The following is a 14871-nucleotide window of genomic DNA, read 5'->3' as shown; positions in this document are numbered from 1 at the left end:
CTGTGTGTCACAAAGCACTGCCTATTTATTATGAAGACAAGTAACACATCATGCACTTGAAAATTTGCAGCTATAAATAATTGCTATAATTAGAATGCAATATTTTATAATAGAAGGATAATTGCAGTATTTTTGTTAATTTCCACTTCCAAAAGTTGATATTGAGGCACAGAATTAAGTATTTGCAATGGTACCTAAAATCATTTGAAAGGTGATTTACTGTGTGAGTTTAGAAGAAATGTTCAATCTCTAAAATTTTCTGTTTTCATTCTAGAAAAAATTTCCTGCCATACATCAGTGTTATCATAGTTATTCTACTACCAATGTTAACCAAGGGCAAATTGTGTTTTCAGACTGTGGAGGGATGTAAGATTCATCTAATAAGAAAATACTTCTACCTATAATCCTTATGAAACAAACTGATTATGTATTTCAATGTATGACTGCAACCCAGATGTATTTATAAATTGACTTTTCTTTCCTCTTTATAAATAACCTAACTTAAATAATAAATTATATCATTACTATGTTCTTCATATATGTAATTTAAATTTGTAACTAGGTATCTGATAAGAATTGGCAAATTTCACATATAATATACATAGGCACTATATATAGTACCAATCCTGGGGCTTGAACTTAAAAGGCCTGGGCACTCTCTCTGAATTTTTTTGCTCAAGACTAGCACACTATCACTAGAGTCACAGCTCCCCTTCTGTCTTTTTGATGCTTAATTGGAGGTAAGAATTCTGTTGTGGAGCCTGGGTAGTGTCCCTCAGCTCTTCAGCTCAAGGTGAGTGCTCTAGAATTAGAGCAACTTCATTACTTCCAGTTTTCTGGTGGTTAATTGAAGATAAGAGTCTCATGAACTTTTCTGCCTGGGCTGGCTTTGAACCACAATCCTTAGATCTCAGCCTCCTGAGTAGCTAGTATTACAGGTGTGAGACACTAGCACCCTGTGAATTATAGATTCTTCACAACATTTCACAAGCTTTCTAACTGCCCAACATTATTTTGCAGACTTACTTTCTCAGCATCCTATCTGACCTTTGTTTATTTTTATTGTCTTGTGTGCTACTACAGGATTAATAAGCTGTGATAGTCATGTACATGCAGCATAATACCAATTCTGATGTTGTAAGTTTCTGATCCGAAGGATCACATTTCTAAAATAGAATGCACCTCTATGCCCACTGAGAATTAAATATAACACACTATTTTTCCAGCATAAATAATGCGTGGGTTCATGGGCAAAATATTTAGATAGCATAATGTGGGAAGGCAGGCTGATGTTTAGCACACAGTCATTGACTGGATTCTAAGTTTGAATCTGGCCCAATGGGCTTAGGAAGCCAGCATTGGTTGTCAGGGTACCATAGATTGTGCTGAATGGTGTGTATCAACTCTAGTGACATCCAGTGTAGGAGATGGAGATTGCCCATCAGTAAAGAAGTGGAGCAGAGCCTGCTCAGGTGCTATAGTAAGAACTGTGATTTTACTTAACCTTGAAGGAAACCTAACCTTAAGGAAAAAAATCAATCTCAATTTATGTTGTTCTGAATACAATTGGAATTTTGGGCTCATTTTGATATTTTTTCCATACTTTTTAAATCTTTCACTAATCTAGCTCTTGCAACTGCTACAGGCCAACCCAGTGTAACATTAGACAACATTAGAACAAGTGAATATATAATATTTCTCAGTGTCTTTATCCAGGACTATGGAAAAATAGATGAATAAGCTCAACAAATTGACAAAGTTATAATAAAAATCATCAAACAGTAAAGCAGGACACAGAAAGCAATTCAATGCTGTGTCAGAAAGAAAACAATAACCCACAAATATATTAGTAAAACTTGGTTCAAACTTGGAAGATCAGTGATGACGTAATTACAGAGGATTACATAGAGGAATCACTGTGCAACCAGAAATGAGGGCTGATAATTGTTTGGCTTATTGGGAGAGCCATAGTGAGTACATTCTTGAGTATAAATCTTACATAAGAAAAGATAAAAGGATTGTAGAGAGATATGAACTACAGGCAATGCCATGCTAAGGATATCAGATGATTTCATTATAGGTAAAGGGGACACACAAAAAATAATTTAAGTAGAGAACTAATATATCCAGGCTTGAATTTCAGAACCATAAGCCATATTGAATATTGAAAGAAAAAGGAGCAGTTTGCGCTATAGCTATTTAATCTATATTTCAGAAGGTTTACTTCATGGAGGTACAATCTATGCTTAAGTTTAAAGAACACTCAAGAATGTCATTACAGAAAGACAGCTACTAGTGGTTCAAAGGTATATGAGCTATTGAGAGACCAAAAATAAGTTTAGCAGTAATTTCACACAAAACTGAAACATTTGTCATCTGTTATTGGAAAGTAAGTGTTAGATCCTGCACCAAGGCAAGATAACAGTAAGAATTATTAAGGGATCAGGCTGGCCTGACCAGTCCAGGAATTTGAGCAGTCACTCCCCACAACTCTGTTGAGAAAACATTTAGGACAAGACATAATTCAGCATTCCTGTGGTTAGCCCCACTTATCCAATCAATGATGTATGATTTAACCTATCCTGTAACCGCTAAGCTAGAAAATCACTGTCCTTACTGGAAATGATCATACCCCTAACCAATGAGCTTGAGACATCCTTCCCCCTGCTACATACTCAATTAAAACCCTGCTGAACATGTGGTGGGTGCTCACAACTCTGACCCGCTGCATCAGTGATGATTGCGAGTCCAAGCTCGAGCTTGCAAATAAATGACTCTTTTGTTGTTTGCATTGGTTGTGATTTCTGGGGTCTCTCGGGGGTTTCAAGTTCGAGTCTAACACTATCGTGATAGAGTGTAGTGATGGTAATAGAGTATTATGAAGTATGACACCATGGTAAAGGCAGTAAATGCATTCTTCTGAGCACTACTATCATACTATGATGATCAAGAAGAATGTATTCATACATTTGTACCACTGATGGCATGTAATATAGGACACGATTCTTGAAAGAACTGCTCATCGCATAGTGTAAATTAGTGGTGACTGCTGTACTTCAGTTATTGTATGTGGGAATTATAATGAAGTTTAAGCACTGGAATAATGATCAGATCTATATGTTATATAAGCCAAGAACTCTTACTACCTAGTGAATAACAAGTTTAAGAGAAGAAAGACTTTACCTTGTCATGTCAAGGGACACACAACCATAGAGAAAAATATTTCAGGGAGTAAATTTTCTGGTGAAGTGAAACTAAGAGAAGAACTGAACTTAATTTCTTAGGCTCTTTAAACTTGCTCTTGCCACTGCCTTCTTTGCTCCATTAATTCTTCATGAATTCTACTATTTGTCATCTATAATTGACAAAACTCCTCAGAGAAGCAGATTTACTTAACTGACACATTTCTCTCAATAAGACAAAATACTATACTTTTTTTGTTCTGTAGTTACTCAGATGTGGTTTACAAAATATAAGTCCCTCTCAAAGACATGGGGTCTTCTCAGTCTTGATCTCTTTCAGTGCTCAATGAGCATATACACATCATGAGGACTCAATTTAATCATGTCTATAGTTTTATTCACAAAACATGGAAGTTTTTCTTATGCAAAAAATCCTCAGTAATTAAGAATAAATGAATGAGTCAAGATTTGATAATAAGGTTCATTATGTATGGGTGATTGGGTATACAATCAGGTTTATGATAACAAGATCAAGTTTGTAGATCAAGCTTTCAGTAGTAATGTCCTTTGAAAACCAGTGATGTTTGTCTGAACATATGGATCAATACAAATTGGACTGACTCAGTGGTGCAAGATGGTGTCTTAATGGGAATCATTCCCCATGATTGGGAACATGTAACATAAAAATTTCAAACTAGTACATTAAAAACAGCAACAAAGAAAAACATCTTGGGTCCTTATCTTGGGGTTCATTTCGCTTAGCATGATCTTATATGGTCATATGTACATAGCTTTTGAGCTTTTCTGCTCACCTGATAATATTATCCTAGACATATACTAATCATTGCAAATAAGGTAAAACATGGGACCTATATTTCTTTGGGTCTGGCTTACATTTTTTTCTTTTGTATGTTCTTCCCCCTATGGTATATCCCCTGTTGTCACTGTATTTGATTTTGGTACACAGCATCTTGTATATATTATTATCTAATTTGGGAAGGGGAAGAGGAATAACAAAATGCTGAAACAAGGACACAGAATGACCCATTGCAACAATGATACTCACAAGACACTAGGTTGGAAATGAACTTTACAACTTTAGGGGGAGGGTTAGGGATGTAGGAGGGGTGGGGAGGGAAGGGATAGATAGTGGGAGAAAAATGAAGAGTGGGTAACAATGTTGGATAAGAAATGTACTCATGACCTTACTCATGTAATTGTACCCCTTTGTAAAGCATTTTTACAATAAAATAAAATCAAAAAAAGAAAAAATTCAACTTACAAAACAAAAATATGTCAAACTAGAAGATGATGTACTTATTAGAATGTCACAAGAGAACTCTTAAGTGAAAGGAAATGTCCATCAATGGGATAGATGGTCAATTCAAAGGGCCCAATTGTCTTAGAAGACAATGGTGGACAAATTCACTCAGTCTACCCAAAGCGTTAAGGTCGAGAAGACTGAAAAACAGTGTGAAATAATATTGCAAATTGTGATGCCTATCTTTTGTGGATAAGTACCTAACTGTTGAAATTATATTAGGAATATAAAGTAAGATTTTTTTGTTTCTTTATTTTGAGATTAAAACATATTTATGGGTATTTAAATATCTGAATGGTAACTTAGGCTAGAACAAAGACCCTGGATTATTAAAGAATGTGTCTCACATAGAAGCAGAATAAGCATGGCTTAGGCAGTTAATTCTCTTTGATTCAGTTGCTAGACAATGGGAAAATATACCTTTACCCATCACAAAAATATATGAAAATTACTGAGCTAACACACAGGTAAAGGCCTTACCATGTGATAATCACTCAATAAAGATTTGTTTCATTTCACACTGCATTTTTATTATCATTATTGTCTACTTTTACTACAAGTTAGTATACCTAGTATATATAACAAGAGCATCAAAGATCTCCTGGAAAAACTAAAATGGATTGAAGATGACTGTCTAAGATTCCAAAGATAATTTACACAATTTATACAAACTGGTTAACTTGCCTTAGTCATCTAAACAATAATTCATTGATTTCAAATGGGTCTGAACATTTTAGAATTGCTAGTAATTTCAAAAGTCTGACATAAGAGAAAAAATCTCAGATTTGTTAAATAATCAGTTTAATGACTCCAACTAATTCCATAAATCCCTAGCCTTTATTTAATTAATACCTTATAACAATTCTTCTCTCTAAATTGACTGTCATACTCAATTCTCTAATATAATCTCCATTTTAATCCCCTCTGGAAAGAGAAAGAAAGACGATTCCAAAATAGTTTCTCTAATTCCATGTTAATTAATTGAGCCTTTCATTTTTCCAAAATATTAAATTTGGCATTAAGTTTCTCAATCCCCATAAATAATTGCACTGGTCTTAAACAGATCGGACTTTTCTATTTGAAGCAGTGATGTCTATATAATCATTTATTTTTATTTAAAATAAAATTAACTATTTCACAACTTTATATGTTGAAATGTATTATTATATTTTTTGTCAACAAGTATATCCTGCTTGAGTTTATATTTTCATAGATAGCTGCAGCTATGTGAAAACACAGTGATTTCTTTCATACTGTATTTTCATGAGCACAGCTTGCATTTCCATAGTGGTGGTGACATGTGCAATGCAATTTATCACTCCCTTCTCTTCTAGAATTTATAATTAGTCAATCAAATTAGAGAAATAATGTCCTTTTTGAGGTAAATTCAGAACATTTACTTCTATTCTGCAGGTAGAACAGTGTGAAATGGGAAAATAATGTGTGTATAATTGACTGAATTATTAGTTTCTTTGTTGGCAGAATTTCAGATATAATCAAAATATAATCCATGTTTCAACCAGGATTCTATTTTTTTAAATATTTGTTTATTTTTACATTGCTTTCTCAATGGCTTTTGTAAAGTTAATACTATAATTCACTGATCTGGTTATTTATTTTGTACATTAAAATAAAATCTTTTTTTTTCATATTTTCAGTGCTAGAATTGTTCCATTTCAACTTTATTCTTTTTGATACGGAGAAGATATCCAATCCTTTTTATTTTTTTATCACTGCTAATATTATCTGGCCATTTCTTAGATTGTTCTCTATCCTAATGGTTCATAATCATTTTGTGAACATTTACCAACCCAAGGGATCATCACCTCTTTCCTATATCTGTGAATTTTCTGAAAGCACCTAACTATAGTAAAGATAGCCCAATAAGCCCCTAATTGAAGGAACTTTGAAAGTAGAAGTGATATAGTGTGATAATACCAGCACTCCTGTCTCACCCATCTTCCTGACAGAATCCTATGGTCATAACAGTCCACATACATAGAAATTATCCACTCAGATAGCTGAGTCACACTAACCTCCCAAAATGATTTGTGATCTTGGTAGTTCTTGACTACTAAGAAAGTAACATAGATGTCATATAAACTTCCTAGTTAACAATATGTTATCCCAAAAACGTTTTGTACAAGAGTTTCAATTGAACATATCAGATTAAAGATTAAAGATATCTTTTAAACTATATTAAAAGTAAAATAAAATATAAAAATAAAGTGTTTTGCTCAGCCAAAAATGTTTTTTGTATGAAAATATTTTGCCATTGTGTGCCTGTATTTTGTGATGAAATACAAGGCACAAAATTTCCCAGTAACTTCAAAGGGATGAATCTTGTCACTCCATGGAAATATAGGAAACTTAACCTCTGGGGGCTGAGTATCTATAAGCAATCATATTCTCACCAAGTGAGATTTCCTTCCTTTATTAAGTTGTGGAGTTGAATTTGGAGAAAAATTGCTACCAATAGTCACATACTATCTGAATGAATGTAAAAAATATCATGGGTGCTTTATGCATCCAGTAGAGCTCTGTACCTGATGCTTGATGGGCAGATCCTATTGTAGATAGCCCCAAGTGCACCCAAGGAACAATAGTCCCACCCAACAGGCTGCCAACATCATATGAAGAGAGTTAAAGTGAAGGTGCCTTGGGCCTTCCTGACAAATCTGAAGTTGAAAGAGTTTTAATGTGACTATTGTAGACATGTCAGCTCTTTGCTTACTTCCCCTTAACTCTTCCTCCACTTTCAGTACATTCCTTGAATTCTACCTGGAAACACACTTCCTCAAAGCTCTGTTGGATATCATCTTTAATCCACAGATGCACTTGATAACTAATATCCTGGGTTCCATTTTAAACTGTGGACTGAATTTTTTCTCTCTTGTAGGATTTGGGGTCATGTAACTGTAGGTTAAGTGTCAATTCCCAGCATCTCTCAGACTGGAAGGAATAAACTCCAATGACCAACAGGTTTAACGTTATCAAAACTGTAATCTTTACTGAAGCTTTCTTTCCTTGTTTCCTTCTCTCACTGGGACTTATAATCCTCTCCAAAATAATCTACTTGTACTCAAAATCATGCCTTGGGGTTGGTTTGCATGAGTGTAAACCAAAACTATAACATTTGACTCCAGAGGAGAAGATATATCTTAGCAATATTTTTTCAAGCTGCCAAGAAATGGTTTGCTGAAGATGAAGGCTTTTGGTAGGTATCTGGCATTAAAAAAGAAAAAAGAGAGAGATGTGATTGGAAAACAGAGGCTGCTCTATGCAGCGACTAAGCAGAATCACACAGATCATGTTAGATGAAACAACTGAAACTACCTACCCTTAAAGAATCCTTGAAATTAATGTGTAATACTGATCTCATGAAATAATAATATAAAAATTCCACATATACTATAGGCCTAGTAATAGTCTACCAGATTACATAAATCAAAACTACAGGTATGTTGTGCCAATATTTGTCTTCTAATGTGTCTTAAAGGTAAGAGTAAACAGTGGCTCACATCTATAATCCTAGCTATGCAGAAGGCTGAGATTCGAAGATCGAAGATCGAGGTTCAAAGTCAGTCTGGGCAGGAAAGTCTATGAGACTCTTATCTCCAATAAACCACTCAGAAAATAGGAAGTGGCACGGTGGCTCAATTGGTAGAGAGTTAGCCTTGAGCTGAAGAGCTGAGAGACAGCATTCAGGCCGGAGTTCAAGCCCCACAGCCGACAGGGAAAAAAAAAAAAAAAAGAGTAGGCAGTGAAATCTCCTGAAATTTATCCATGAATGTTTGGAACCTCCCAATCAAGCATTCACAGTGACTGAAAGAATTCCTCTTCTATCTGTATAAAACTAGTACCCAGATATCTGGCTTTCTTAGACATCATTTCAACAACAGTTATAGGAACAAACCTCTCTACACCTGATAGAAATTAGTGCCTTGGGCACTTGGCTGAGTATGTATTCTCTTAGAAACAATGAAAGAAATCCCTATAGCAACCATTATCACAATTATTCCACAGACAACATAGCCTTGGATTTATGCCCCATCTTATATATTTGAGGGAACAGTTTTGCACAAGGGCAGGATTGGTGCTTACATTACCAGATGTGGTATTTTTATTGTAAGTGTATGGAAAGGATGAGGATACAAATACCAGTATTTTTATGCATCAAACTGGGTAATGCACGCCAATAACTCTTCTTATAGTTTTATGTAATCTACACAAACACACACATACACATAAATACTTATGAGAAAAGTATAACAACTTCCATTTTACAAAGAAAGAAATTAAGGCTCAGAGATATTAGTTAACTTGCTCAGTATCAAAAGAGCTAAAAAGCACAGAAATCAGATTTCAAATAAGATCTGTCTACAAAGAATATATTTTCTCACTACATTATTCCAGATTATTTCATCCTATAGAAGCATTTGTTTGCTTATTTTTCCTTTTTTTTTCTTCTTTTTTCCCCTGAGGTTTTTAAAGTCAAGGCCTTGCTCTTGTTACCCCTAGCTCTACTACTTGAGCCACAACTACAGTCCTTTTTGCTTTAAGTTATTTGTCAGATAAGAGTTTCACTTTTTGCCTGGAGCCAGCCTTGGAGCACCATCATCCTACCTTAGCCTAGTGTATAGTGAGAAGAGAGGCACACCTCACCACACCTGCTTGTCTTTTGAGATGAAGCTTTCACACAGATGACCTTGAGCAACAAACCTCCAAGTCTCTTCCTTGGAATAGCTGGACTTACAGGCTTCAGCCACCACTGGTGGCTAGTAGTTGCTGAAAAGGACTAAGGAGATGTATTCTTCTACATTGTGCATGTGGAAAAACGTGTAAATCATGAATATAATGTATTTTCTAATGGGTTTCACAGAAAAATGGACTTTAAACTTTATGTCACATAGTCAAACTACATTTACACCATCCTGCAATTAATTGGTTATCAATTCACAAGATACTCATTATACTAGAGAAAAGCACAGTCAAAACTGAAGGCAATACTCAATCTGTAATCACAACTATTCTGACAAAGTAAAGATTGGTAGGATCATGGTTTAAGGCCAACTTGGGGAAAAAAACAGCAAGATTGTATCTCAACAAACAAGTGGGTAAGGTAGCACACACTTGTATAACTTAACTGCACAAGAGGAGATGTAGGGAGGAGACTGGATATGGGTAAAAATGCAAACAAAACGGTGAAGGTATTGTGCTTCAAGTGGAAAAGCACTGCCGAGTAAACAGGATTCTGAATTCAACCTCCAAAAGCAAAGAATAGTACTTTCATATTTTAATCAAACTATCTTCATATCAGAACTATTTTCCATTTTTGATTCAAAGGGATTGGGAAATTCCTGGTAAATGGTTACCAATTTTTAGAGATTCTGTTTGGATAACTAAACTTATTGTTCTAAGAAGTGAAACAAGCACATGACAGTAGAGTCATGAAAACTTGGATTGCGGTTAGACACAGATCCCACATTCCTGATGAGTACCAGTGCCAAAAGTGGCCGTCCTTTTCCTCCCATCAGGCACTATTGTGATTTTAGCCAACTTTAACTATGCCCCAGTACTGTGAAATTTATGTAGTTACCTAATCTTAACAAAGGAATGTTTGGATAATTTAAAAAAATGAATTTTGAATAGTCACACTTCAATCATCACAAATCTGCTATCAGTAAAGATACTAAAGTGGAAGCTGGGGACATGTATTCCTAATTTGCTTCTCACTTTCCATCTCTATTCAACATGAAACAATGAGGGTTGTTAAAGAGCTGAGGTCATGGAGTTCAGTGTTGCCATACTACAAGCAAGAGAAAGAAGAGAAGACAAGGAGGGGGAGTGTAAAGGAGAGGGAGAAAAGTAGGGTAAGGAGGGGAGAGACAGAGATAGGTAGGGAGAAGAGAAGAGATATGGGGAGAGGAGAGGATACCTCGAAGGAAAGAGACTTATTCACAACAACTCTCTAAATAAGAAGCCAGGTTCAAACAGATTCTGAATACAAGATGAATGCTTTTCAAACACGTATGGCCTCCCTCACCATCATGATATGATTTAAACAATGTGTTTTTTTTTATTTGTTATTCTGGTTTATTTTTGTTGTTGTTGAACTCAGGATTTGAACAAGTTGATAAGCACTTTACCTACTGAGCTCCACTCCAAACACAATCAAAATTTGAAATTGTAATACACAGACTCAGGACCCCCCGAAAGACCACCAGAGACCACGACCAATGCAAACAGCAAGAGTCTTTTATTTGCAAGCTCGAGCTCGGTCCTCCACACACTCAGTAACCGATGACGCTAAGAGGCCCGAACCTACAATCAGCATGACTTTTATAGTATTGAACAAACACGTTTAGGGGATTTCTATACAAGCAGTAACACAATTGGTAGATTTTTACAGAGATAATGCTATTGATCCACGTTGGAAGGTTTGATGGTTGCAAAACTGTTCTGTTACTGGAACACCTGGTTCTTTTAGCAGTTATTCTGCTTTCTCCTGATTGGCTATTGCTAGGGGTAGGCAGGGTTGATGGCTATTTGCAGTTTTTCCAAGAATTGTTTTTCTTTCTCTTGTTTTATTTTGAGGGCAGCCTAGCACAGGATGATGGGGCCAGTCTCAAAATGGAGTTACTTTGGATCTTCAAAATGTTGTTAGCCAGCCACCGGTGGCTCACACCTGTAATCCTAACTACTCAGGAGGCTGAGATCTGAGGATCGAGGTTCAAAGCCAGCCTGGGCAGGAAAGTCCGTGAGACTCTTATCTCCAATAAATCACTAGAAAACCAAAAGTGTTGCTATAGCTCAAGCGGTAGAGTGCTCTCCTTGAGCTGAAGAGCGCAGGGACAGCGCCCAGGCCCCACCAAAATCCAACCAACCAAACAAGTGTTGTTGTTGAAACACTAAACTAGCTAAATAATAAAATGAATCCTTATGCCTGTAAATTACAATAGATCAAATGACACAAGAGAATAAATGCTTATTTACTGAATATATTATATTTGAAGAAGTTAGGGAGTTTTGATTTCATAAAGGAGATTTACTGGATGAAAAGCATAGGCTATCTGTCTATTCAAAATCTGGTCTAACAACAATTCTGTCATCACTAAGGCTGTGGGGCAGCAGGATCAGAGGAAAAACAATGAGATTTGTGCCTTTCAAGGAATGCTAGTATTGCCTCATTACTCTGGCACTACAGTCCAGTTCCCCATATGCTCTCTTTCACTCCCTGGAAGGTACTAATTTACTCTTTGAAACATTCATTGTTTAGATTAAGATCGGGTTTTTTAAATGTGTTCCCAAATAATTTATGCAGGAGTAAAATATGCTCTTCCCCTGAAGTGCTGAATACTAATTTGAGAATGATCTATTTTCTATAATCATTTTACATTTCATTCCCCTACTGAAAAAGTTCCGATCTTGGTTATTTTTTTTTCTTGCTTTCATTTCCTGCACGAGAGATTTTCATGCACTACAATTCAACAGTATTATTCACACAACCCAGCTTTTATTAAAATTCTATTTCCTTCTTTCTCTGAGAATGTAAGCTATATCAATCTGATACAATACAGATATGCAATGAAAAGACATGTCTTCAGATATCAATTTTCAACTATTATCAGGTAGGGGGATTAATTTCCTCCAATGCCTAGAAATATCAATGTTCTACTAAGAAAGATTCTTTCTAGAAATAGTCATTTCGGGTCACTATTATTTGTCTTTATATATGTTCTGTTTTTAAAAATATTTTATAAAGATGATATACAGAAAGGTTACAGTTATAAAATTCAGATAAAGAATACATTTTTTTGGACAATATCCCTCCCTTTCTTACACTTTTTTTCTCTCTTGTCCCCATCCATAACTTGTTTAGTTCATTTTCAACATTGTTTAGTGAATACCACTGCTGTATTTATTCACTCTTTGTCCCTCCATTTCTGTTCCCCATTTCCCCTCCCAAAGAAAGATAAACAAAGAAGACAAAAAGAAAAGAAAACAAAAACAGCAACAAAGGAAAAAGAAACCTCATTTCCATTTCCTAAAATTCATTTAGATATTATTTTCTGTGTAGGCATTGCACCTTTGTGTTCCTCCTCTAAGAATATCCTCCTTCAGTCTCACTGCATGTGAGTGCCTAGAGTTCATATATTATAGACCTAGCTTCTATATATGAGAGAAAACTCACACTGTTCTCCGATTTATTTTCTTTCCCTAACCATTTCATTGAAATTTTGCAGTTCTTTTAAAGGCATTATTATAAATCAGACAATTTTAAGTATTCACTGATGCTTGTACCAGGGCAGGGTTACTGAAGAGCAGACATATAAATATAAAAGAGGCATTTAAATTACCTTTGGGTAATTCAAGATTGCTTTTGAAATAAATGAAGCAAATAAACAGGTAACTGCATTTCAGGAGGAGAAGATCACAGGCATGTAGTTACATCCCAATGGATAATTAAAAGCATATTCATTTTAAATTACTAAGGTCTCTCCATGTATTTATTTGTTGGCTCTGTAGAGTTGCCTTCTAGATTTTACTTTATGTGGAACATACACACGCGCGCGCGCACACACACACACACACACACACACACACACACTGTGCTTGTGATAGTTTCCAACATGATTGTTCTGAGTACCCTTTCCTATGCCAGGTTCTATTATACGTGGTAACAGGATTGATCAGTAAATTTTGGGATTAAAATTTCACCTATTATGTGTTGACTTCCTACTAGCGTAGATGAGGATGCACATCTCATAAATTCATTCCCACCAAAGACCTCAAATAGTGCTAAAAACCCAATAGGTCAAATGTTTACTCCATGTCAAATTTAAAAAAAAATCAATTTCAGTGCTTTCACTGTTAATGACTACATAAATATTAACTATAGATCAGTCACTAACTCAATCTCAGTATTTTCATTGTTAATGACTATGTAAATATTTTCTATAGATGGGTCACTGATTCTATTGCTATACTCCATACAGTTTAAGTTTCATTAATGGTACTTCCTTGTTCCTGTTTTGTTTCTATTCAATAGGCAAATATATTATCCTCAAAATCTGCAAACAAATTGGAAATTTCACAAAAATATTTGATATTTTTCTGTTTGCTTTGTTTTTTCTGTTTAAATTTAATTATGTCTAGCAGGCACATTCCTGTCAGAGCTTACAATACTCTATTTTACATAGATTGGCCATTCTGTGGGCCTTGTAGTAAGTACCTATGATGAATACACTGGTTGCTAGATCGAACTTCTCTTCTTTATTTGTGATTTCAACAGTATTTTTTTTTCTGCAGGTTTTTTTTCTGTAGAAGTTTCTAGAAAATGATTATTTTGAAATCTTAAATATGGAGACATTTAATACCATACTATATCAGTGAGACATAGAATTCAAGATTGGGAATAATGTTCCTTCAGTATTTTCCACCAATGTCTTCAGTGTTTTCGTGTTTTCTTTTGTTGTTGTTGTTGTTATTTCCTCTATAATAACTTGTAAAAAGTAACTGATAGTGAATTTGTAAAGGCAGAATTTGCAAAATCTATGATTGAAAATGTCTTTCTAGATAACCTAATTTATTCTTTCCATGTTTAAAATACATTTTCTCTTAGGTCTTTTCTCCACAGCTTTTTAAAAATTAATTTTCTTTTCATAGTGAAAATACCCTACAGAGGGGTTACAATCACTTGAGCAAGGTAATGAGGACATTTCTTATCAAGCATTGTTGCCTCCTCCTTTGTTTCCCCTACCATCCCTGCCCTCCCATCCCCTCCCCCAAAAGACCATACTAAAGTGACCAGCACAACTATACTTATTGCAGCATTATTTACCATAGCTAAGATATGGAACCAACCCAGAAGCCCTTCAGTAGATGAATGGATCAAGAAAATGTGGTATATATATACACACACAATGGAATTCTATGCCTCCATAAGAAAGAATGACATTGCCCCATTTGTTAGGAAATGGAAAGACTTGGAAAAAATTATATTAACTGAAGTAAGCCAAGGCCAAAGAAACATAGGTCCCATGGTTTCCCTTATTTGGAATAACTAGTATATGTCTGAAACATTCAGTGTTTTCTAGTGTCTACAAATATCACCACTGAAAAGGGCCTTTCTGATATTCAGTTCTCTGTGTTGTGAAATTTCTTGTTTCTTTTCAGAGAAAAACGTTAGGTTCTTTTTTTTTTCTTTTTTATTTTATTTGTGAAGATACTGTACAGAAGGGTTACAATTACATGAGCAGGATAATGCGTATATTTCTTACCAAGCATTGCAGCCTCCTCCTTTTGTTTACCCTTCACATCCCTTCCCAGCCTCCCCCCTCCCCCCCAATCCCAATCTTTCTCCTT

General features: G+C 35.2%; 2 protein-coding genes across 4 annotated transcripts in view; one reads left to right on the top strand and one right to left on the bottom strand.

The window, feature by feature from the left end:
* Dpp10 (dipeptidyl-peptidase 10 (non-functional)) overlaps positions 1–14871 on the bottom strand; it is a 1450850-nt gene that overhangs the window by 219998 nt on the left and 1215981 nt on the right. The window lies entirely within an intron of this gene.
* The window catches only part of LOC105988892 (cGMP-gated cation channel alpha-1-like), a gene marked incomplete at its 5' end in the record, with an annotated part of 5147 nt that continues 2756 nt past the window's right edge, over positions 12481–14871 (top strand). The window contains 2 exons of the mRNA XM_013020663.1: positions 12481–12528; positions 13169–13199. Of these exons, the coding sequence (XP_012876117.1) occupies positions 12481–12528; positions 13169–13199 (79 nt within the window). The remainder of the gene's footprint in view (positions 12529–13168; positions 13200–14871) is intronic.

This window comes from Dipodomys ordii, unplaced genomic scaffold (genome assembly GCF_000151885.1).
Source record: "Dipodomys ordii isolate 6190 unplaced genomic scaffold, Dord_2.0 Scaffold52, whole genome shotgun sequence".
NCBI classification, from domain to species: Eukaryota; Metazoa; Chordata; class Mammalia; order Rodentia; family Heteromyidae; genus Dipodomys; species Dipodomys ordii.
This window is presented reverse-complemented; position numbering and strand designations above follow the sequence as displayed.